General features: G+C 39.8%; 1 protein-coding gene across 1 annotated transcript; it reads left to right on the top strand.

The window, feature by feature from the left end:
• Window positions 1–464: 464 nt before the first annotated feature.
• Window positions 465–20,028, top strand: PPP1R17 (protein phosphatase 1 regulatory subunit 17). The gene is made up of 5 exons (XM_021540508.2): window positions 465–908; window positions 8,013–8,125; window positions 11,997–12,149; window positions 13,512–13,673; window positions 18,637–20,028. The coding sequence occupies exons 2-5, from the start codon at window positions 8,044–8,046 to the stop codon at window positions 18,711–18,713; spliced, it is 474 nt and encodes a 157-aa protein (XP_021396183.2). The 5' UTR covers window positions 465–908; window positions 8,013–8,043; the 3' UTR covers window positions 18,714–20,028.
• Window positions 20,029–26,006: the final 5,978 nt, after the last annotated feature.

The raw sequence follows: 26,006 nt of genomic DNA on the forward strand, positions 1-26,006 counted from the left end.
AAAGAAGAGAAGATAAAGACAACTGAGAGCTGTCACAGTTTTTACAGACAAAGGCTTTTTTGTTGCAGCTTAATACTGAGAGAGGGGCAGTTCACAGTCCCACCACAGACTATAGTATTTCTTCCAGAGTTTTTCCAATGTCAGGCATGTTTTTATCTCTTTCCTTCAACTGAAATAACAGTTCCATCCAAAGACATGGGCTAAAATAGGAGAGACTAGTCTCTGCTGGCAAACAACTGGCAGCCATGGATGACTCCCTGCTTGGCCCCATAAACACCATGCTTGTATAACCAGTTGTGGATCTATATATACACACAAAAAAAAATGCAGTCATCACTGAATCTCAGTGCTGGAGACAGTGTCCATCAGTTTCTATGTTTATGGTAATTCTCCAGGTGTGTGCCCTGCCTTCTTGCTCTACTTTTATTCTCAGCTTTCTCCTGGGACCCTGACAGCATCAGCCCTACTCCCTCCCCTTGTGATTTTCTTTGCAGCTCTAGACACCTAGCTCTAGTAGCAGCTGCAGCTCACCTTTTGGCTCTCTGTGCTGAAGATTTCACATCCTCTATTGCTTCTTTGAGAGCACCAGCATCTGTGGATCTTGGTCATCTGGCAGGAATGATGCCTCAGCCTTGAGGCACTGCTGGTCTCCCACGCATCTTGTTGCCTCTCCTTTGGCCCCTGCAACTTCTGGAAGAGAAAGGAAACAGGATTAGAAGCTGCTGGTGGGGCAGAGAGTGGTGGTGCTGTTCCTTAACCTCCAGGAGGATGCCTGAGTGTGGCCTTGCCACAGCGACAGCTTCCACTTATTCTAGATAAGACGGGCAAGAGCATCAGCTGCAGCCCCAGTACAGAAAGATCCTCCAGTAAGCCCTGACAACAAACAGCACCTTCCCTTCAACCACTCAGTAAGTACTTCTGAAATGTGTTTTCCTCCTGAATGGCTGGCTTCTTGATTTCCTTTTTTTTGAGGGCGTGTGTGGATTTGTTTATTTGTTTTGGGTTTTTTTAGCAGCCACCACCAGCAAGTTGCCTTATCACCTCTGGGGATGAGCAGGAAAACACCAGAAATTCCCCACTGCATATGGAATGGGCTGGGGATGGTCCTGTGTGGGGAAAGTTGAGGTATGACCTAGCTGAGTATGGGATTTGTGGATAGGGAAATGGGGATGAGAGCATTTTAGAGCAAAATAAAGCACTAACTGCTAGGACAGTTCAATACCAAATTTGTAAGTCAGCAAAGTGGGAGCTGGTATAAGGACTTCTTATCTCACTACTAAGTCTGCCATGTGCAAGGGGTTAATTTGTACCTCAAGGAAAAAGTTAGGGAGGATGATCTCCAAAGACTTTGTAACCAGAACTTGTGCAAATGTATATTGCATTTTTTTAAAATCAACCAAATAAATGTTTTTATTTTACAAGTTTATTTTACAAGCTAGTAGTGGGAATTTGTCTACCACCAGCCACAATTTTTTGAAATAGCATCCAGAAGCACACTAACTATGAGAAGAAACTGCTCCAAGACAATTCTGTGGTATTTCTGCATCCATGCTATTATTAGTAGCAAAAGTTTTGTGTAGAGGGAGGCAGTCATATCAGGCTTTCAAATATCTAAGTGTTTGCTAAGAAGATTTAAATATGCTTTATAAAAGTGAACATCAGAGTAATCTGACAGTATACCTGTGGAGAGCAGCCTAGTGCCTAAGTAACTGAAGAAGAAAGTTTGTCCATTAACATGAAGCTGTCTCCTGTACCCCAGAATGTTTCACTCCAATAGAATAATGTTAAATATATAGTAAAATTTGTAATTAAATGTTTGGAGTGCAGAGCAGCAACACTGAGAATTTCTTCTTGTAGGACATCTATTTTCTACTCTGACTTGTAATCTTGCTTTATTCAGATGATTTTCCAGGAAGCAGTTGTAATGGGGCTGAGATAGGATGGGGTATGGGTGAAGGTGCCTATTTTCTGATAAAGGTACTAAGGCTGCTTGCTGAGTGCAGATGGAAGAAGCCAAATTCAGCCAGATGTTGTACCATTCCCCTTGACTCCTGACCTGTTTCACATGATTTCTGCATAGGCCAGATTTGTGCAAGATGGCTTCATCCAATCTTATTCCTTCTTTCTGCATTTGTAAATTACTTCAAGCAAATAAGGGGCCTATTCACACTATAGAGCCCTCCACAGGGAGCATGCTACAGAAGGAAGGACAGATCTTGCCCTTTGCCTCCCACATATTCGCAGGGCTAAAGGAGCAGGTGAGGACACTGGGAGCCTTCTGTCCCTCCTTGCTTATGTGCTCATTGTAACCAGACAGAAAGGGGAAAACAAATATAAAATAATTTAATAATCAAACCCCCAGGAAACTGTAAGTGCATGCTTAGTGGGGAGAAGAGGCACCAGTCTTAAAGAGTAAACCTCCATGCCAAAGCAGCTCTTTGGGCAGGGCAGCAAAATGCTACTTTTTGTCCAGACTGGACTGTAACTAATGAAGTCCAGCCTCTGCTTCATGTCTGCATTTGGCAGCAGCCTGTGACATACTCCCTATTTACTTCCATTCCCAGCTATTGAGTACACCACCAGCAGCAAGGTCAGGCTCTACCTATGAGAATGAGGACAAAGAAGTGTGCACACTGTACCACCCTAGGACCTTAGTTGCCTCTGTTTCTGCCTCTTCTTCCCTCTATTCTTCTTGGGAGTTGCTCTGGCTTCAGAAGATAAGTACACAGGGCCAAACAGGCTTCTGTGGCAACATAATTACCAGCTATCAAAATGAAGTTATTAAATTCAGATTGACTGCTGTCACCCAATAAGGATGCTTTCAAAAGTACTTTATCTAGCATCCTTGTCAACATGCCAGTGATTTGTTTAATAATTATGCATGCACTGGGAATAAGCACATTTTTCTTCAGGATTTTGTCAATTGTAGAAACAAAACACTCTCCTGAACAAGAAAAAAAAGTACAAAACCTCATACACCACATGGTCTAATAAAATCTTCAGAGGCACAGGTTGTGGATACTTTATAAAGGGCCAGTTCAGAAATTCTAAGTATTCAATATACAAAGAAATCACAAGCCTTAATGTACAATGATGAGGAGTATTGACACTGATGCCCACAAATAACCCCTGCAAACTTTTATAAGAATTGCACATCAAAACTTCATTTCTCCATCTTGTAGGTAAGAATGATCACCTATGGCTGATTCATTTGAGAACTGTATTGTCCCTTCAGATTACATACAACTACCTGTAGTAGCTAATATTCATGTAGTTGCATAGCCCCTACAACCCTTCAAACCCTAAGAGAAATGGAGTTTTTCTTTCCCCCAAGCCATTTCCATGCCTAATTCAAGATCAAATGAAAAATAAGTCCAGCCCTTTAGTTTTGTTCTCAAAGTTTTTATTTTCTATCTTACACAGTAAGTTTTTTCTCATGAGATTTCATTTTAAGTCAGTTTAAATGTCACATTATCAGATTGCCTTGAAAGATTTGCATAACCTCACACACGTCTACATTAAACTAATTGTGCACTAAAAGAGTAAACTAAAACAGGCTTCTTTATCTGTCTCTAGCAAAGTATTTTTACCTAACTGAAGCCTGGGACTGGTTTCATTAGTGAATTTTGTTACGGAAACCAAAAATTTAAGCAAAGAAAGTAATCATATACTTGCAAGTATTTGTGTGTTTTAGAAGTATGCTAGTGAGTCATAGCTTTAGCTTTATTTGGGCACTTTATTCAAGTGGGTACAACAACTGAGAATTTTGAAAAAAAAATTAATATGTGCTTTAACCTATCTAAAAATCCAAAGCTGATATCCAGAAAGTGAAAAGTTCAGATAGTTTTCATCTGAATCACCATATCTTACAAGGGTGTATGCCCAAAGGAGTCATGCTGTTATATGACAGTGATTCAGCATGAGATTTCATTCACATGAGGCTGAAGCAGCTTTTAGTAATACTTGCACTTTTCAGTCTGCCTTACTGTTTGTTGCCCTCCTCTGTCTGTAAGTAGAGCCAATCCAATTTCATGCCAAAAGTTTTAATAAGGAGCAATGCAAAACTATGTAGGCAAAACTAGAACTTGCCTCAACCTTAAGAAAGCATTTCAGCTGTCTTTATCAGCTCTCTCTTTTCCAAGAAACAAGAGACTTCAGGTGACCCATTTAGGCACATATCTCTGAAGAAGGTGGTACAGCCTAAATGCACTGTACAAAAGTCTCTGGCTAAATGACAATTGAATCCTAAATCATATAGGAAAATCTGTAGCATCTCAGGAAGTATTTTCTATTGTGTGTGGACTAGGCCTCCAATGTAACAATTAGAAATGCATAAAGGATGAATGTGGATCATTACATCAAGAGACATAACAGAGTGCAAGAAGAAACAACTTAATGACATGAATAGCAAGCATTTGCTACCAAGGTGACTGATGCAAGCAGAGAGTGCAAACTGTGCTAATGTGAAGGCTGCTAGGAAAAGTGTTGCTCTTAATGTCTGAAAATCTGAGAACATGCTTCAATTTTTAAAGCCATATTAATGCTTCATACAGTCCCCATAGCAGGCTACCTTCCAGGGGAATGTAGCTAGGGAATCTGTTACCTTAGTGGCAGGAACTGATTTCAGTGGTTTGGGAAAACCACCATTACAATGGTCACATACAGCAACTTTCCTTTGAAGGCGAGCTCTGTGTGTAATCTATGGTGACAGGACGTAACAGCACTCAAAGGTTCACACATCATACACAATGTACATAAACCCAAGATACCAAAATCCATTATATATTTTGGTAAATTTTATCTTTTTATTCTTTTGTCATACAGACTGTCACGAAGTGCAGTGTTTGAGTAAGCAAGGCAATGCTGACTTCAGGGCACACTTGGAAAAGAAATGGAAGGAGAGTGTCAGAAGTTAGCCCGTAAACCAGAATTTTAAAGCACTGAAGGATGCCAATGGCTTAGCATGTGTGACAATGAAAATATGAACACAGACCTAAGAGATGTATTTTAGAATAGTATTTTCCAAAGTACCACAATAAGAAAAAATAATGAAGCAATCCTCTTTACAAAGCTTAATTTTTATTGGGTGAAATAATTCAATGAAACAACTTATTGGACTCTAACCAATTTTAACTATATTTTATAAATTATTTCCAGCAAATATAATTTACTACCAATTTTACATTTAAATTTTTCTATCTATACCCAGCCTTTTTTTGCCTCAAGACATGTTAAAACCAAAAATGTCCAGAGTATCTGAATAATATCCCTGATTTCACTGAAAACCTTGTAAACAGAGTATTCTTCAGAAATGAACATTTTATCTACAGTCATAATATTTAGCCAGCATGTCCTAATCAAATCCAATAAAATCAAATGGCATTGAAAGAATTAAACTCTCTTAAGTCACAAAATGCAGTGCAAGCCTTCATATGGACAGATAATAAATTTTGTATTAAACAAAATTATGTCTGCTTTATTTTAAACCACAGCTATAGCTTACTTATATAGCAAATAAAAAGAGCAACCATGTTAAGGTGCCTTCAAAGATTGCTTTCTGTAGTCTTCCTAAGTGAAGGGTTTTTGTTGTAGTGAAGGCAAATGAGCCTTCAGGCAGTATAACACTTTAGTGCAGATGTGAGGCTGGACTGGGACATTTCTATAGTAAACATTTGGAGGTGAGATTCCTCATCAAGACCTGATTCAGTAAGATCTTAATAATTTGTAGAATATTACATTTTTTTGTAAATTTTAAGTAGTGAAACATAAGGGAATTTAATCCCCTATGTACAATATCAGTCAACATCAACTTTTGATGTTGACATCAGTTGAGTCAAATTTGATTCTGCCAAGCAGTTGTGAAAGGATAGCTATCCCACCCTCCTCTCTACCACTGACAGTTGGTCCATAAAGAGATAACCTAGGGGCTGAAAGGCCCAGCAAGAACTCATCCCTGGTCCAAAAGTGGTCAGACCTCAGCTAAGAATCAGCATCTTAGTCTGGAGAGCAGATGTGGGAAGAGATAAAGGAAATATTCTAGACTGAGAGACACTGTTTTACAAACTATAAAAAATGTATGAGTTATCACAGAGGTAGAAGCCTTCTACACATACACCCTGAAAGTGTGGAAGATTTCTCCCTGGACTTTGGATGTAAATCCATGTTTACTTCCCTGGGGATTAAGGGAAAGGATCTTGATATGTGCCCCACCATCAACTGGACTGTAAGATACATTGAATCCTAAGTTATATTATTTCTTTGCTAGCTGTAACATTAATAGGTACCTTTAACCTCACTCTGTATGTCTGCTAGTAGTCTTTTTTATTTTTGTCTTTATTTCTGCATAGTATTAATTTGTTTAAAATCTTATGTCTCCTAGTTTTATGTCTATTAAATAAATAATTAATTCTATAATAGAACAAATCAGCCTATATTAAAAAACTTGTGAAGGAGAGTGAGCTTCGGGGTTCTGGCTGCCTCAATAAAGCTACTGCCTGCTGCCAGAGGCCTGGGCAAAAGGCAAGGGCTTGTCTAAACCACCACATACAATCATAACAGCAGTGTTACTCCATTTATTTATAAGTCACTGGCATTTAAGACATGTGTTTCCATCCACTGAAGAACTACATCAGTGCAACCTTTCCTACCTTCTTTCGCAAATATTTCTGTGAATGGATTTTGTTCAAGGGTTAATTGTTCTTTACATAGATGCAAGTTTAGTCATGGAAATGAGATTGACTCCCCTACTGTTCTGTTTCTTGACATCAAACAACCATTGTAATTTACAGAGAAATAATAAAGTAATTTCTTTTCCTCCAGCAAGATAAAACCAAATTCCCACAGTTTAGTCTCCTGTTTTCCCATCCTCCTTTCCACTGTTATTCTGCAGCTGCCTCTTTTCTTACTTTTCTCTTTTATTTGCCTTTCCCTCTCTACCTCCCCTTCCTCTTTTTTTTTTATTTTCAATTACTTCTTTCACCTTCTATTCATAATGTCTCCAGTTTTTTCTTTTCCTCATTCCCTTTCATCTCCTTACAAGGAAGTCATAGTATGCTCTTATGTCCTGAAAATGGAGAACAGAGGCTGTGAATAAAAGACTGCCACAGCTGTTGCTGGATCAAAGAAGATACCAAGATCACTTGGACTGCACCCTCAGGTTGAAGGTTGTTTCCCTTTAACATTGCTTTTGTCATTCTGATGAGTTTCTGCTAAGCAACGATATAAATGATCAGCAGTGAAAAATGGTCTAAGTTTCTTCTTTCTGTAGTGGCATCTGTGGCAGCCCTGGGATCAAGTCTCAGCTTGCAAGGTGCTGGGGAAGCTCAGGTAGGAGGATGGGTGAGGATGGACTTCTACACCCACTGCAGCTATAAGTAAAGGGGGACAAAATAGCCCAAACAGCAATCCAGTGAGACTTACGGAGCATGGACACTTAAATAGCTGTGTGAAATGTGTTCTGATGGTCTTACCAAAGTGATGAGTAAGTTCACTTCATGATGGCTTTGGGATCTGTAGGTATTGGCAATCTTTCTGAGGCAACACTTTGCACCTGGATTTTCTGGGGTATGTAAGGTCTCTTAGTGGAGCTGGACTTAAAAGACTAAGTCAACGGAATTCATGATCAAAGTTGGTTCATATAATAAATATCAAATATAATCCTTAGTTTACTGTTGAGAAAAAATGGAGAAGAAAAAGCCAAAACAAAACATCCTATTCCTTAGCATTTACTTTGTGTATGAGATAGTACTTTCTGTATGCTCAAAAAAAAAGCTTTTCTGTAGAGACAATCTATGCTAGTGTGGGTTGCTTAAGCAAGGTAGGTGGAAAAACAGGTTACCGTGTGTGTAACCAAGGCAGTGAATGAATGCATTGCAGCATGTGTGAGTAAACCATCAGGTCAGCAGCCTGCTGGAAGCCAAGAACTCCTCATCAGTTGTTAGGTAACACCAATATGCCTGTTTTATGTCATGCTGCTGAATTTCTTTTAAATTTTTTTTCTTAATATGGTATAGTATCTTCATAGGAGGAGAAAAGCCTGCTTCAATGATGTCAACAGAATGTGTTCAGCCACTTGATATTCCAGATGACAGACTGGACAAGCAAGATTCACAGTGTAACCATTTAGGTAAGTGTTTGATGATGTCATTGCTCTAATGATTGGAGTTGTCTTCATATAATAAAGTCCCGTCCAGTGCCTATTTTTTCCCCTCCAGCGATACAACTGAAAACTGATAGATTACACCTTCTGCTGACACGTCTAGTGCCAGATGGAAAGACAAAGAGCATTCTTCCTTCATATAAATATCATCTTAAGCTCTAGAGTGAGGTTAATTAAAGAGGAGAAAGGAAAAAGAGTCATTTTTTTTTCCTTGGTAGAGCAGTTTCTTCATTTATACTTCATTTATACTTATAAATTGTAAGCTAGGATATAGATGAGCTTTCCCTGAATATATCTTCCATATGCAATTTGAGTAAAAGATTTCAAGCATTCCATTTGCCATCACTGAGACAGCTTCTAAAAATGTTTCCTGTGTTGGGAATTTTTTTTCTTTTCATGAATGGAACAGGACTGCTGGGAGACGTTCCTTGAGCTTTTATTACAGCATCAGCCTCATTACATGGTTGAGACAATAGAAAGATGGCAACAGCTCATGTACTGCCAGCAACAGCCAAAGACCTCTTTGTTATAAAGCATTTAAAATACTTCCTAGGCAACAGTGTATTGCTAAAGCTTACAGACAATTGTTTTAGCCAATTACTAAAACTACACATACACCTCCTTCACGCAATGCTTGCTTGTCTGCTTTTCTATTAACAACACACAGTACTTCATTATTAAGCTTAAAACCTTCTACTATCTTGCCAAGTATATTTTCCTGCAATCTTAAGGTCTAAAACTCCAGCTATTGTTTCATGTCCTTGCTTACTATACTATTGTAGCTTTTCCTACCTTCAGACTTTGCAGCTGTAGCTAGTTCTAAGTTTTTCTGCTCTTTCTAAGGCTTGCTTTTACTGCTTTCTGGAAATCTTCTTACCTTTACTATTTCCCACAGTTTTCTTCTTCATCATCACTTTCCTTTCCTGAAGCTCTTAGCATTCAGGTGCACACATAATCACTGAATATGATTATATGCAGGTGCTTTTATTGAAGAGCTCTGGGAATCATGGGTACAGACCGAAATCTGACTCCGACATGGTTTTGGGCTGAACGTATTTTATATTCTATCATTATATAACTTACATATTAATTATTAAACTTATATTGTTCTATTGTATACACTGACCTTATTCAAGCAAGAGTTTCTTGTGATCTTTCTCAAGCCCCTGACCACAGCTTGATTATCCTTACAATTAAACAATAATTATATTTAATTACTAAACAATTACTGCATCTTACAATTATATAATTTATCATATACTAGCTACACAGGTACAGTTCTAGCAAGTACAAGACCAATACATTCCCAGGGTATTTTCCCAGGGCCTACTAAGCCTAACTTTCCTACTAACTCCCCAAATCCCCATGATTTTAAAACCCTTTTACAATCAAAGCTACTTCACATAGCTTTTACAATGAGCATACCAGGGTTGTCTTTGTTCTGTCATACTCCTGAATACCAGATTTCATGTTTGATAGATAAGCTTTTTGCATATTCATGGTCTTTGCCTCTGCTTCTAGTGCTACGACTTCACTCTTACAAAATTGTCCTGAAGATTTAGCAACCCAGAAAGAAAAATTGGTTTCCTTGTTGTTACCTTTGTGACAACAATAATGAAAGACAAATGCAATTTCACTTCCTTGTAAAAAAAAGTGTTTCACCACAGGTTTTATAAATTTTGTTTATTAGTACTATAAGGAAGTTCTGTCTCTGCTGCATGGCATTTCTGGCCACAGACACTGTTTTTACAACTGCTGGTATACCATAGTTGGTCCATAAAATTGCTGATTTAAATACATATAGAATGAGTTTCATTATACTGTTGGAAAACTGAGGCAGTGGGGTGGTAAATGAGCTCATTAGGACTATGAAGAAAGTTAAGAAGGCCAGAAAAAAATTCCACATCTCCAGGGACTTAACCCAGAGGCCATCCTTCCCACATCTACTTGCAGGCTCACAGACATAACAGCTGCCTTAAATAGTGTGAAAGAGCCTGGACTGAAGTTGTGATTGCATCCAAGTCTGCAGTCAGGGGTTGGGTAACGATGTGGGGAGCCCAGCTGAAGGCAAACAAGCAGCTTTTAAGAATTCAAAATATCGGTTTCTGTGATGATACTAATGAGAGGTTCACAAATGAGTGTTTAAAATGCTTAAAGAATCATTGTCAAGGTTATTGGCAAAAAGCAGGGTTTAATATGAATTCATAAGAATGCAGCTTTAACAGACTTAAGTCACAAGGCTTGTTCTATTACTTACTATGTAGACAATGCATACATAAATAAATTGGATTAGAAGCAACTTGGAATTATTTACATGAAGACTGGAGATGCAAGAGGAGAAGGGTGCAGAGAATATGGATATAAGAAAAGGATGCAAAAGCACTTAATCATTGACTAATTTAATATTTTAAAAAATAATTCAATAGGATTTGCTACAGTATAACAGTGAGTTAATTATATACTCAAAATAACAGCATTCATACCACAATCCATTCACTTGCATGAGCACATCAGAAAAGATGTATACATCTATATCAACTAGTGTAAAGATACCTATCAAAAATTCCTGTCAGGCACAGTGCAGTACTCATATCAAATCCCCTAGCATTTCTCAACCAGCATGGGCTGCACCTCAAGGACTATGTATGTGTGGGGATGGTATCTGCCTAGACCTTGTTGTCAGCAACAGTCTTTCAAGTATTGCAGACTTGAGGGTTTGCAAGCTCCAAGAGGCATCCTACTCAGAGGCCCACTGTTTTCAAGGAGAGCTCAAACAGCTCTCCTTGCTGCTACATTGCTGTTTGCAGCATCACAATTCATCACTTTTTCCCCAAAAGTCTAGTAAAAATAATACTATTACACTCAGGCTACAATTCATTTTTTCAAAAATGAAAATGTCTCATAACAATGGTACCATGTCTCCTAACAATGGTACCATTTCAGTTGGGTAAATGACTTACCAAGGCTAATAAGAATGACTGCTTATCCTTTGTTCCTTACCTTGGTCAGATTGCTGATGTTTCTGGTATGGTCATAATAGCTCCTAGCTTTACCATACAAGAGCACCCTGTATGCTCATGGATGCTTCACTGCCCAACTGGCACAGTTAAGGGGCACTTTATCACTCACCTGATTCAACTAAGGATTATCAGGAACTGCTGAGGTTGTAGATCAGGCCTAAAGAGGAGTTGAGGGAGAGGGATGTACTACCAAAAGTGATCTTCAGTATTTTCAGCTTGCATAAGCACCCAGAAATACAGACCCTTGCAGAAAAAGTCCTGCTGACTCTCTGAGTGATCTGAGTAAAGGATTGTTTTAAAGGAAAACCAAAAATCCAGTGTTATGTTATGTAAAATAAAAAGCAAATACCAATTGCTTATTAGCTCTAGAAATCAAGTTAACTCTTGATGGTAACAATATACTGTCTGGCTCATTTTACAAATAGCTCAGACTGACCCTATATATGTAAAACTTTCCTTCACAAAACTGGCCTTGTAACCCTTAAAGATACAATCCACAGTTACCACTGGATGAATCAGGGGTGGCTATAGAACCTCTGCACACGATGCAGCCTTCCCTCTGACATGTAAAAACACAAGCTGCCCACAACTCTCTCTCTCTGTTTTATGTCTACTGCCAGCAACAAAGCAGGACTACCTAAGTCACATGACTCTCATGCACTATGGCACAGAGCCCTCTTTTGTTGCCTTTCTAAATGTTTAAGAGATTTTTCTTCCTGGACTCTTGGATTAAAGCACTATTATCAAAGTGATTCTTTTCACCATCTGTTTTTTTACCTCCCCTAAATTATAATTTCTATTGTATTTTTTCTCTGCAGAAGATCTTTCAGAGCAGCTGATTAAGAGCTGTGACCTCAAAAATAAATCAAGAAAAGGTAAAACTCTCACAGCCTCCCAGAAGACTGAACAGGAGCAAAAGAAGCCAAAGAGGAAAGATACACCGGCTTTGCACTCTCCACCACCTCTAACAGGTGAGCAGTAAATCTCTCGACTTTGAAATCCCAATTAATCTCTGGGGATTGGAGCAGGGTGAAAGTCCGTGTTCAATCAGTTATGTCCCCTCAAATGCAGACAGGAACACAGCTTTCTGCATGTTCACCTGGGAAGGCAGGTGAACAGAAAGTCTGACTTTCTCAAAGACATTCTATGTTAGTTGATGGGTTTGGTCTCACTTCTGAGAATACCAAAGTGGATAGGTTTATGCTCTGAAAAACATGCTTCTGTGGATCTTGTAGTCTTGCTGATAAATAATGTTACATTTATGTGTGAAATGATGTGTATTTATTGGCAGCTGCTGAGCCATACTAGATGTCACAGTTGGATATGGTCTAAAATTTAAAAGGATCAAGTCTAGCCCCTGCACTTTCTTGTGAAAGTTGTATCCAGTGCACCGCGGGAGGCTGGGGCTGGGATTAGACCAATCAAGCACACAAGCCACCTGCGGGATTGTCCTCCTGGAAATCACAGGGATCATGTGTTTATAGGGACTCTGGAAAAGGGTACGTGTTTCAGGAAAACATCACAGCAATGAAAGGGCTTCTTGTGGAATGCTCCTTACTGTAGCACAAATACAGATGTTTGAGACCCAAAAGCCACCAACCTGGAGAAGGGAAGAATAAGCAGGAGACTGCTACTGAGACCAAATGATCCAAGAACAGCAGTGGGAATAAAGTTTGTCACTGTCAGCTAACAAGAACTCTGTGTTATAAATTCCAGCAAGAGAGCTGTGCTCTTATATTATTTAGTTCTTCCCATGATGCACATACATGGAGGAATTAGCCAGTAACTACTTGTATGCTCCTCTGTATATCTGCAACAATTCACCAAGTCAAAAACAAGTACCTGAGATATTGATATTGAATTTGATTCTGTTCAGTTTTCACATCTACCTTCCATCAGCAATTCTCTCTTAGGAAGAACAGCTCAGAGGCTGGAGAGCTGTGTTTTCTTCCTGCAGTTGTCATATCATAAAGAAAACATTATTTCACTAGCTAAAACAGCCATTTCTATGTGGTCGCATTGCTCCCAACTAACCTCCTGAGTGTCTGTGTGATTAGGTTACTGTGTAGATGTCTAAAGTTCTGGAATAGGAGATTACACTCATCTGTCTCATGATTTTTAATGCGTTATGTACAATCAGAAGTGAGCTGGCCTGATAGCATAATTTTCTAGAGTCTGTGGGAAATAATTAACTTGAAAGAGATGTAGGGTAGGCACATCATGCAGCAGATCGTGCAGTGTACTTCAGAGTAGTCTTTGGGAGAGCTACGCAGGTGGAAGTTTCTTTTATGTAAACAGGCTAAAGTAGCATTTTGTTTATTTCTTGCTTACAGGCATAGTGTCAGACTCGTCTGAAAATCTGCTGAAAAGGTATGGTATCGCAGAGAAATCACAGAGAGAGAGAGTGACTCCAGTCTCTCATATCACTGAACTGGAGCAGAAAAAGCCCAGAAGAAAAGATACACCTGCAATACACATCCCACCTTTGATAATAGGTAAGAAACTTTGGTAACGATTCTCCTAAGTGGGAGCAAAATGTCACTAGTGTCAGAGATATACTTAGAAGGCTGAAAGGAGGTTGCTCTCTTCTCAATATACTTAGCAGTTCTTGAACTGGACCTATTTGGTCATAGTGGGAGTTCATTAAAAGTCTAATCCCATGTTCAAGCTCCAAGGAAAAAGAATGGGGAGAAAGAAAAGTCCACTTGATTATCTCTTGCAAACTGCAATCCTACTTTTCTGAAAAGCCAACTACTGCCCTGCTTTTCAAAACTAAGCACATAGAAATTTTTAGGTCACCAGCACTAAAATGCCTCCAACAACCTGGAGCAAAGCTGTACTGATCAATCCCCTCTTCATTTAGTGGTTCCTGATATGCACTGAGGAAGCCAAGTGGTGATGAACTTCTCATTAGCAGCCCCTTAAAGATAATTCTGTGCTTCTGGCATGACATGCAATAGACACTGCGTAACATGCCAAGGGAAGGGAAGGGAAGGGAAGGGAAGGGAAGGGAAGGGAAGGGAAGGGAAGGGAAGGGAAGGGAAGGGAAGGGAAGGGAAGGGAAGGGAAGGGAAGGGAAGGGAAGGGAAGGGAAGGGAACCTTACTGTCGATCATTCAAATAGAGCTAACCTGCTTTTTGGGTAAAATCAGGAGTAAGAGTTCAGGAATGTATGCTATTTAGCTGCACTGTGCTTTATGAACATATTCCCTCTCTTATTTAAATTAAACAGTGATGAAGGAAAAGTATATTTATGTAATTCTGATTACCTAGTTACAGCACAAAAACCAGCCTTTTTAGAGCAGATACTACAGACAACTGAAATGTCAGATCCAAACAGAGGTCCCCAGCCCTCAGGTGGACCCATATTGGTAATGTGTCAGATGCTTACCACAATCAATAGCAAGATCATTACCAATGAATCACTTTGCTAACTGATGAACTCCAGAGGTTCCCAGTAGTGTTCAGGACTCAAAGCTCAGAGGAATGCAGCCCAGAGATGCATGTTATAAACTTTCCATGGACCACCAGCAATTTCAAGGACAAATCAGCATTTTAATGCAGAACAATGGAAAGGGAATACAGATGTGAAGTCAAAATGGCAGTGATTTGTATAACACTGGGAAAATATGTTTTTTTTTGATATGATACCTCTGATCACTTGTGAGGAAAATGTGCAGTTTGGAAGTTCTGGGTTTCAAGGAGTGAGAAGAGAAGCATGTTTGATTTGGGAAACATTTGTAAATTAGTCTTTCTCTGTTTGCTGTTTTAAAAAGTCACTAAGCTTCCCTACCTCTGTTTTCCTAGCTGTGTGTATTATGAAATGTAACTCATCCTGCAGATCAATTTTAAGGATTGTTAGGTTGTTCTGTTAATATCTGCCGAGGGATCTGGCTAAAGAAAACAGAGGGTAAATATACAATGTAACCATAATTTCCAACAGAACTTGCAAGTACTTGGCTCACAGAAACATGCATGTTTCTGTTACAAAGCTAAAAAATAGGCAGAAAACATTGTCTTAAATCATCGATTTGTCAGGTGCCACCTAGATCTAAGCCATACCTCTTGGGTTACAAATCAGAAAAACAACAAGACAGCACATGCCTACAGACTGCCTAGGGACAACTCGTGCAGCTAAGTTGGGAGAGAGAAGAGGTGAATGGTTAAACTTCCATTCTTCTCACCAAAAGGTTTTCAATAGGGGTGTGGTATTTTTCTAAAGGAGCTGCCTTAAGTGGTTTTCTAGACTATGAGAGAGAATGAGGATTTGAAACTGATTTTGCAAGTTATCTCTCATTTGATTAGGAAACATCAGTCACATTTCAGGAACAGTGTTCCCATATTTATACATGTATTTAAATTCTAGCTCAAACCCACAGGCCTGAAGACCATTAATCTAGTTAATGGACTATATAATGCTAAGTGGGAATGGCAACAGAGTGTTCCAGAGCTGACTACAGGCTTGGATCAGATTCAAGCCATTTACCATCATGTGATATGGAAAAAATGGCCGTTAGAAATCTGATTATATTTTGCTTTCTGGTCTAATCCCTTCAGAAAGACAAGGTGTTGGCTGACTGAAAGAGAGCTTGCTACTTAAGGAGACATCTGCTCATGATGCATTTGTATGGACATGACATAACATTAACTGTGCCACTTCAGTAGAAGTTTGAAGGCTGAATACATTTAGAAGCCTGACCCTTGTAGAGGAGATTTCAGATAACTAACTTAGTAGCCCCCTTTCTTGAACTGCATTTCCCAATTGGATTGGGTGCTCCCAAGGTGTAAAACTGATTCTGCTTCTCACTTGGACCACATGCCATCCAGTAGTTACAATTATTTTCTTCATTTTACATGGTACATTTAACTTGCTTTTATTTGTGACAGAAAATCACTCAGATCACCCAAAAGGGAGAGGGACTGTCCTAGGAGTGCTGGCCAAAACAAAGAGGGATAACACATCTGCCATTTTAGCTGCATTTACAATGAAGTATTTGTGTGGACAACTGTTCAAGAGAATACTCGTATTAAATAAGATCTTTTACTAGAATTAAGTGGAGTTTCTTGAATTGGTATATAGAAGTGGTTTGCAGGGGATCTGAAGGGGAAATATTGGAAATGGTGGCAATCTTCATTAGCAGGTCACAAAAAGATACTGATGCCTTAAGATTTTAGCTTTTATATTTTTCAAATCCTACACTGCATTAGTGCATAGCTCTGAATTCCATAGGAAGTGTAGTTAACTGTTAACATTTTAGTTAGACAAAAGAAACCCTCTGGGCATGTAATCCAAGGACACACCACAGCCTCAGGCCCTGAAAAGTATAAACAAAAGTGAACTGGGGAGGAGCGAGTTGAGGAAATATGGCTTGATTACCTGAAGCTGTAATTGGATAATTAACCCCTGATATGCAAACAGACAAAACTTATACTTGCCTGAAAAACCTGTGACTGCTGTCCATCTTGGGTGTAGCCTCTGTGAGGCTTTTACACTGCTCAAGGTGTAGCTATTGAAGGCCTTTAATAAATACCCACTTTATTCTCTTAACTCAGTCTAGCCTCTGTTCTAGGTAGCCACTCCAGGGCATCAATACCATGTAGCAATGAGTGCTGCTTACTTCAGCAAGACTAATAACAAGGAGACAGGACAGAGAGGTTTGTCTATAATTTACTTAGCTCACATAGTTATGCTGCGTCTTCCCAGGTCTCCAAGTCTGTAATTTGGGTTCTGTTTTGCACAGCAGTTCCACAAAAGCTTAGCTTCTTTGTGTGTGCCACCAGATGGAATAAATCTGAAATTAAATAAGTAGCAAATATTGGGCCAGTCTTCAACCAAAGGCTTTTCATAGCAAATCATGGAGCCATCACTGGTGAATTTCAACCGGCAGAGTGATGTACATTGGGTGTATCTTGACAATTAAATATACATCCTTAGAATAGGAAGGGAATGGAATTCAGGCATGTAAATACATAGGTTATTTTGCCTTATACAGGCACAAGTCTTCCACAGGCAGTTAATCACTGGAAAACAGATTCAGAATACAGGTTCTGAAAAGCTTTATACAGAGAGACAGCATCTTAGCAGGCTGTTTTGATTCCATGCCAAGTATTCAAAGGTGGCTTCAACAGTAGGCAACAAAGTGTCATTGGAGGTATAACTGAAAACAACTGAAAATTGCATTAATTTCTGTCATTCTCTCAATAGCAAATGTACATAGATTGAATTTCATCACACATTTAAAAGTACATTTGAAGCACATACTAGTTATGTTTTCCCTGTCCCTCAAATGGCCCAGGATATAAAAACCAACAAAAAATAACCCCCACTCCCCTTTGGAACACACACAACCCAAACCCCAAAGACATCAGGAAAACAAAAAACTTGTCTATATTTTCCTAGGTTGCCTATAGGGATAGAAGTCTGTGTTGGTAGTATTTGCATCCATCTCCATAAAATGGCATAATTCTTTGCAGTTAACAACAAGAGTTACTTAATTACTGCTTGAACAAATGAAGTCCTTTGTGTTTCAAATTAACTGAAAGGCATAAATTAATGTTATTAATTTATGCCTTTCAGTTTATCTCATGGTGCTTCTGAAACCAGCTAGTTCACAAGAACTGCATATAAATGAAGCAGAAGCTAACTGAGATGAAGGGCAGTATAGGTAAACATTTTGTACCTAATGCATTGTTCTCACATCACTCTTACTTATTTTTTAATGATGAAAGCAATTACAATATTTGTTATACCTTGGTATTATACAAAAGCCTCCAGATCCTCAAAGGACAGACTTACTGGTTTAACAGAGAAAAAGAGAAAGAGAGACACAGAGAAAGGAGAAGTGACAGATTTGTGGGAGGTATAGTCTACAATCCAAGTCTATTCTCACACTGTTCTTAGTTCAGTAGCTTTTGCAATTTATTGATACTATATCATTCCAATGGAGATGGCACTTGTCATGTGGATATTTTAACATGTCTCTTGTGCCACCTGCACTTGAAAAATCTAAGTAATATGACTATATACATGGAGAAAACATACATGTCCATAAAAACTGTTTCTGTTACAAAGATTAATTACAGTGCTTGCTTCATCATGCAAGTTCTTTGTCTTATTTAGCTACCCAAACCTTTCTAACAAACAGGTTCCCAAATGAAACTTCAGTCTCCTTTTACAGGCAGCAAAAATATACTGGATTTAACAATGCTTAATAATTTTAGCTAAAAATGCAGTGATTCAGCTCTAGCTCAGTAAGTATTAAGAGACTGAAATGCCAAGAAGAAATGAGGAGTAACTCATATGAGGTTGGAAAATGACATTAAAATCAAGAAATAGGAGAGAACTGAAAAATTCTCTTTTGCCTGATATTTTCTAGAAAGCAGTATATTAAATAAACTCACCTTTTCACTTTTTTTTTTGTTTGTTGTTTGTTTGTTTTTGTGTTCTTCTCCTTTTAAGGCACTAAGCTGTTTACAGAAGAACAAACAATGATTATGGAAGATGAAGAAAAGGATGGAGATACAATCCACAGTTAGATTACAGTGATATTTCAATAATACAGTGTAAATAATCACGGGTCATTCAAAGTGGCAGCACATTAAAAAAGATCTTTCACCTTTATAAATAATTTTCTCAGTTGTACACTTGAATTTAAACTACCATCAAGTGCTTATCTGCTTATTTGCATCTCATAATTCCAAACAAGCATATTGGACATGAATGGCAGACATTTCAGTTACCCAGGGTTTGAAAAATTCTGTCAGGTTACTACAAATGGCTTCCTAGCATTTTTGTCAATGAGGAATCCACCTCAGATCAAATCTAGTTTTATGCAAGTACTCATACAGTACCTGGCACTAGAAGTAGTAATGCAGAGTAGTAAAACATCAGCTAGTGTTTCAAATTGCTTTTTCCCCCTGACACTTGACCTCATTTGTCCAGCTTTCCTTTCCTGAATAGCAGTGACCACAATGAAAATTCTTGGGTGCAGAGCTGATGGGGTAGATGGAGAAGGTGAGAGGGCCAGGATTCAATTCTAGAGTCACTGAAATGCATAGCAAAAATTTCCTCTGCCTGTATCTGCTCATGCCTTGTGTCTGTAAGGAGGAAAAGATAAATTTACTGTAGAATTAAAATTACACCTAAGGGCTCTCAGCATTGACAGATGCCTCAAATAGGATGGAGGGCAGAGATCTCAGAGAAGTGCAGTGCCTGCCTGTTACACCAGTGTAGGTAATTGTCTCCACTGGCTTGGTGAAAGATAAAATTGTTGGATAGATGATCCTTTTGCTCCAAATAATTTATTTTCACATCCTAGGTAATAAGTTAGAAGAGGTTGTAAAGACTCTAAATCACAGCAGGAAGGTAAAAACTGAGGAATAATGTTACTCAATGGCATATGCTTACTGCAAGGTAGAAGAGCATCATGTCACTTTTAAAATCGTTTACCTCAATGATTCAAACAAGAATTGTTTTCACAGCCAGGTACAACCTTCAGTATTTGTAGAGAGATGGGTATTGGTAGAATATTTTACCCAAAAAAAGACAGAACTGGACACTGTGTGCTTCCTTAATAACTCTAGAATAGATTGAGTAGCACTGCCAGCTGCACCCTTAGGGAACTAAGCAGAGAGGTTGAAGACTATCTAGCTTGGCAGACTGAATTTAGTCATATTTTTAAGTCACTTATACAGACAGCTGAAGACCATACTAGTTTGGATGCCATTTGCCACTGTGACTGACCCAACATATTTCATGAGAATGCAGCCCATTCTCAAATACATGTGAATGTATACTCTCAAGATGTAATCAATGAGCTTAAAATAAATAACTGCATATTAAATTGCACAAGAGGTCCACTATATGATTAACGGCATACCTCTTACTTAGAAGTGTACTTGTTTTTGTCCTATTAATCTATCAGTGAGATAATACTTAAAATATAAACAATCAACAGCTCAAGTAACAACATTAATATAAGATCCACAGTAAAGTACAAGTACATGACAAGAAATATGTATGACTCAGGTCTACCTTTATCAATGAAGTCAGTGAATATTTTCAGTGCATGTGTAGTGAATTGACCATAGCTAGATGCCAGGTGCCCATCAGGCTGCTCTATCACTCCCCTTTACAGCAGGACAGTGGAGAGAAAATAAGATGCAAAACAACTTGTAGGTTGAGATAAGGCAGTTTACAAAAGCAAAGAGAAAAAAAAAAAAAAAAAAAAAAAAAGGCAAAAAGTTTTGCATGCATAAGCAAATGGGAAAACAATATCTACTTCCATCAGCAAGCAATATTCAGCCACTTCCCAGGAAGAACACATTTCTGGAATGGTTGCTCCAGAAGGCAAAAATGTTAACATAACAAATGTCCCCCATTCCTCCTCTCTCCCATGGCTTTTGTATTGGAGCTGATGTCATAAGGTATGGAATATCCCTTTGGTTTATTTGGGTCAGCTATTTTGGCCTAGTTGTGTCCCTTATCAGGATCTTGCCCACTTCCACTCCCTCGATAGGAGCCATGGGAGAGAATGTTAGAGATAGTGCCTGTAGATTTCTCTTGGGGTTCCTAAGGGTCAGGGTGACCCTGAGAGATGGTAAAGAGTCTTTTCTTCCCTAGCCCGACGCAACCAAAGAAGGAGTCTGGAATGCTTCTGATTGCGTTTTCAAGGTTGTTTATTTTTTCTTATCTAAACGTTCTTTCTCTGACCTGCCGAGCTCTGGCTAGCAAGGAGGCTGTAGCATTCTGACCTCGAGCCTTGGGTGGCTTCCACCTTATATACTCAAAACTACGTGTGTATATTTACAATTTCTTTGCCAATTCCCATCACCTATGTTAGACAGTGAATCTCTACCTTAAACCAATAGAAGAGTGCCACCATCACACCAAGACATGGAGGACAAGACAAAGGAGAAGAAGGCCAGGACACGCCCAAATTTCTCCATCTTGTACCCCCTTGAACCCCATTCTAAAAATCCCCAAATTCTACTTTTCTACCCTGTGTTAGTTCAAATATCACACTACTAAAACCCTTGTGGCTTGTAATTCCTCATACAAAATTGACAGCTTTTTCCACAGGCTAAAATTGAAGCCACAGATGTTTTTGACTTCATGCCAGGGTCCCTGAGACCCATGCCAGGGTCTTGAGACAGCCAGAGCAGCCAAAGGAATGCCCTGGACTCTGACAAGTGCCGATGCTGCTGTTTGGCAGTAGTAAAACCACTGGTGTGTTATTAGTACATTCCTGGCTGCCAATGCAAAGCACAGCACTGTGAGGGCTGCTAAGGGAAAATGAACTCTATTTCTGTTAGCCCAAATACAATCTCCACCCCTTATTCCATACTATTTGTGTCCTACTCAGATCCCACATAATTTATATATTTTCCATTATATTTCTCATTACTGGAATCCATTTTACCCACACTTACAACTTAAACTACATCCTTAAACCATCTCTATACCAAATATACACTTTCATTAACTAGTACGTCCATCCTTTCACAGATTCATGTTACTTTCCTTTTTCATGGACTTCCTCCATCTCTCCAGATGCATGACTTGGGCTCCATTCAATCAGGATGGGTAGTCAAGACAGGAGAAGAAGCACACTTGATCATTGGGCACCAACACAGGCCTGGCTTGAGTCATCATTGCATCCTCCTTGCCCTTCACAAAATTAATTCTTCATAAGTTCAAATAATTTCTGCTACTTTACTTCTTGCAACATATAATTTATGCCACAGATCATTTTTCCTCCAAAGTTAAATCTCCTTGAGTCACATAGCAGGTCTCCCAGCTCTTCCACACTACCACCAAATACACCCTGGTCCTTGGGCAAAGACAATCCCACAAATGGGTTTGCCTTTTCCCATGGAAGGAGAAATCCACACCAAATTCCCCAGCCACTACTCCATGTGTAGTGAGGTGACTTTATCTCCTCCCACAGTACGGGAGGGTTTTGTTTGGGCAGGAGCGGGTGGTCAGCAGACCCACTGTCGTTAACCAGCTTAGGCTTCCGCTAATTTGTATCCTAATGTTTCCATGCCCTGTTGCCTTAACACCATTAACATAGTCTTCAGCAGTCCATTATAACTCTCAGTCTTTCCAGAGGCTTGTGGGTGATAAAGGATGTGATATATCCTCTCAATGCCACGTTCTTTGCTCAAGAGTTTACAAGGTTATTTTGAAAATGAGTCCCATTGTCTGATTTTATTGTCTCTGAGGTACCATGTCACCACAAAATGTGTTTCTCAAGGCCTAAGATAGTGTTTTGAGCAGTGACATGATTTATAGTTTATGTTTCCAGCTAGCCAGATGTGGCGTCTACCATGGTGGGTACATATCTCTTGCCTTGGCATGTTTGTGGCAGTGGTCCAGTGTAGTCAATTTGCCAAGCTTCACCATATTGAAAACCCAGCTACCACCCTCAATTCCAAGGAGATTTTACTTGTGTGTGGCTTGCTTGATTGCAGCACATATTTCACATTTGTGAATAACCTATGTGATAGCCTAAGTTATCAGGCTATCACATAGACGTAGTCAGGACCATCCCTCGATCACAAGCTCACCTATATATTGCATCTCTTCCTAGATATCCTGATGTTTTATGGGCCCATTAGGCTATAAATAGCTCAGTCTATCTCTCGCAGTCTAGGTCCAACTGAGCTATTCCAATTTTGGCAGCCTTGCTGAACCTTGGTGGGTTCAGTGCTGGCCAAATGTCCATGTACCCTCTAGAATGATTTACTAATTTCCTGCTGTGAGATAGAATTAGGAAGAAGGCAAAGCAGGCTCAAAACTTCAAAAGGGTATAAAGAAAACTTTATTAAGAGTAGCTAAAAGAAAGAATAATAAGAATCACAATAAAACTTTTAGAACACTTCTCCTCCCTCTACAACCTTTTCTTTGCCACTAACAATATAAAGAAACAATTCAGTCAGTTTATCACCTCTGATCATCAGTTCACTTAGGGAGAGGAGTCTCTCTTGCCATGCTTATGGAGATTTCTCTACAAGAAAACGGTTCACTCATGGCTTTTCATTTTCACAAATAGCAGCCACCCAGGAATCTGCAATTGTGAAGTCCCTCCCATCTCTTGCAGCCTTCCCACAGCTGTGCTCATGGACCATGTCAGCTTACAGGGTCCTATTCTAAGGATGAGCTATTCATGAGCAAAGGTCCTCTTTATCTCTGAGATCATCTTCATCTCTTGGAACAGAGGTCTTCTTTCCTTGGGGCAAAGGGTCCTCATCACTCTTCTCTCTCTCTGTTCAAACTTCTCATGGGATCACAGCTACTTCAACATCTACTTGCTTTAGCACAGACACCTTGCTCATATCTACAATTTGAACATTTCATCCTCTGTACTTTTCAATAAGTTACAGGAAAAAAGAGTCTGATGTATCAATTATATCTACTCCATCGCCCTACAAGAGGATTTCAGCCCAGGACTGAGGCATCTTCTCAATCTCTCCCATCTGAGACCTGACTTCTTCTTACTGACCTTCATGTCTCATGTTGTTCCCTCTGTATCTTTACTCTTTCCTTATCTTTCACTCTAGAGAGAGATTTGATGTTTGTAGGTTTCATCTTGCACTAAAAGAGTTAATATCTCACCTGTGGCTTGCAGATAGCCACATGACTCAGGTCTGGTGGCAGCCGAAGTAGTTGTGATGATGGATCTTCAGGCTGCACTGGGGGGCCTGTGTCAGGATTTCAGGGGGCTGACCAGAATGGCAGCAGCTGCTCTGGCCACAGAGCTAGTCTCCGGCCCCTGCTTTGTTAAATTTCAACTGCAGGCTGATGACTTCCCCTCCCCCTTCCCAGTGGTTGTGGATGAACCTCAATGGTGGCAGAATCTTGGCTGAGCTAGCCTGGCCTTGGGCTGCTCCGAGGGCTCTGTCACAGCAGCAAAGCTGGCCCAACCCAGCAACTGTGGGTGGGGCTCAGCAATGGCCGGTGCCATGGCTTGGCCTGGGCATCCCTTTCCTCACTGCTCATCCCAGTGGTCAGGCTGTGTGGCCCAGCACGGGATGGCCCTACCAGGAAGGGGAAGAAAATGCAAGAAAGCAGAAGTAAAGAGAGCTTCCTCGGGTTTTGTTTCTCTTAAAATGTGAATGTCACAGAGGTATATCTAGCTTTTAATTGGCTTATTAACATGTCTGTTCTCAAAGCTAGCCACAAAATGGTTTTGCTGGGCACAGAGGAAGCTCTTAGCAGCTCCTCTCAGAAAAATTCACTATCATAGGTGGCTCAAATGCAAAAACCAGCACACTTAATTAATTATTTTCATGTTCTTCAGTGGTACAACTTTTGGGCATGTGAGTGTCTACATGACATTCTTTCAGAGTCATGTTTTCTACCCATGCAGCAATGTCCTGCCTCAATGCACCAGCCCAGATGACTTTACTTCTTCATCACCAATTGGTCTTCCACTGCTGCAGCTACCCGTATAGGGCATTAGCCACCATCCAGGAGTCAGTAAAGAGATAGAGTACAGGCCACTTTTCTTGTTCATCAATCTCAAGGGCTAGTAGGATGGCTTTCTCTTCTCCAAATTGGCTCAATTTACTTTCCCCTGCAGCAGCATCAATGACTCCTTGTGTGGGACTCTGGACAAGAGGTTTCCACCTCTGATGATTTCCTATCACACAGCAGGATCTATCAGTAAACAGGGCATAGACTCTTTCATTTTCGCATAGCTTGTTTTATGGTGGTGCTTCTTGGGTACAAGTCACCACTCAGGCAATGCTCAAAAATCTCTGCCTTCTGGCCAGTCCATAATCTCTTCCAGTGTTCCTGGGAAACTGGCTTTTCCCATTCAGGCTTGTTGTACAATGTGATACCCACTGACTCAATTTATCTTGAAGGGGTATTTTCTTTGAACATCCAACATAGCATGGGCAATCACAGTGCCAAAAGGAGACATATTTATGTTCCAAAAACTTCTGAGGTGGTTCAAACCTCCTCAGAGGCTGCTAATATCTCTTTTTCCATTGGAGTATAGTGGGCTTCTGATTGTCTATAACCTTGGCTCTAAAACCCTGACCCTGGGTTTCTCCTGATGCTCTTTGGCAGAGGCTCCAGGTGAGACCATACTTCCTAGCTGCAGTGTAGAGTGCATTTCATATGGCTGTTCCTGTCCAGACAGGCCCAAGAGCTACCACACAAGCTATTTCCTGTCTAATCTGCTCAAAAGCCTGTTGATGCTCAAAGACCCATTTGACTTGGTTCTTCTTCCAGGTCACTTGAGAGAGGGGGCTAACAAATTGACTATAACCAGGAATGTGCATTTTCCATAACCTCACAAGGCCTTGAAAAACTTGTATGTTCTCCTGGCGGAGATATAGTTGCTATATTGTTAACCACATACAAAGGCACATGATGGCATCCATCCTGCCATTTTATTCTCAAGTGCTGGATCTCCTGTGCAGTTCCCTTTACTTTGTTTTATGGCAAGACCAGCTTTCAAAATGATTTTTTCAAAAACTTCTGCTGTATTGCTCCACACAATGATATCATCAAGTCATTGCAGGTGTTCTGGAACTCCACCCTGTTCCAGTGCAATCTGGATCAATCTATGGCAAACAGCTGGGTTTATTTCTACCCCTGAGGCAGTTGATTCCAGGTATACTGGCCACCCCTTCAAGTGAAAGGAAACTGTGGTCTGCATTCTGCTGCCAGAGAGATTGAGGAAAATGCATTAGTGATATCAATTGTGGCATACCATTTGGCTTTCTTTGACTCCAGGTCATATTGAAGTTCCAATATGTCCAGTACGACAGCACTCAGGCAGCATGGCTTCATTCAGGCCATGATAGTCTACT

Source organism: Lonchura striata, chromosome 1, assembly GCF_046129695.1.
Source record: "Lonchura striata isolate bLonStr1 chromosome 1, bLonStr1.mat, whole genome shotgun sequence".
Classification (NCBI taxonomy): domain Eukaryota; kingdom Metazoa; phylum Chordata; class Aves; order Passeriformes; family Estrildidae; genus Lonchura; species Lonchura striata.

Coding starts and splice junctions, on each gene's coding strand:
- PPP1R17 (XM_021540508.2), top strand. CDS start 8,044: ATGATGTCAACAGAATGTGTTCAGCCACTTGATATTCCAGATGACAGA. Junction 12,150..13,511: donor CTCTCCACCACCTCTAACAG/GTGAGCAGTAAA, acceptor TCTTGCTTACAG/GCATAGTGTCAGACTCGTCT. Junction 13,674..18,636: donor CATCCCACCTTTGATAATAG/GTAAGAAACTTT, acceptor TCTCCTTTTAAG/GCACTAAGCTGTTTACAGAA.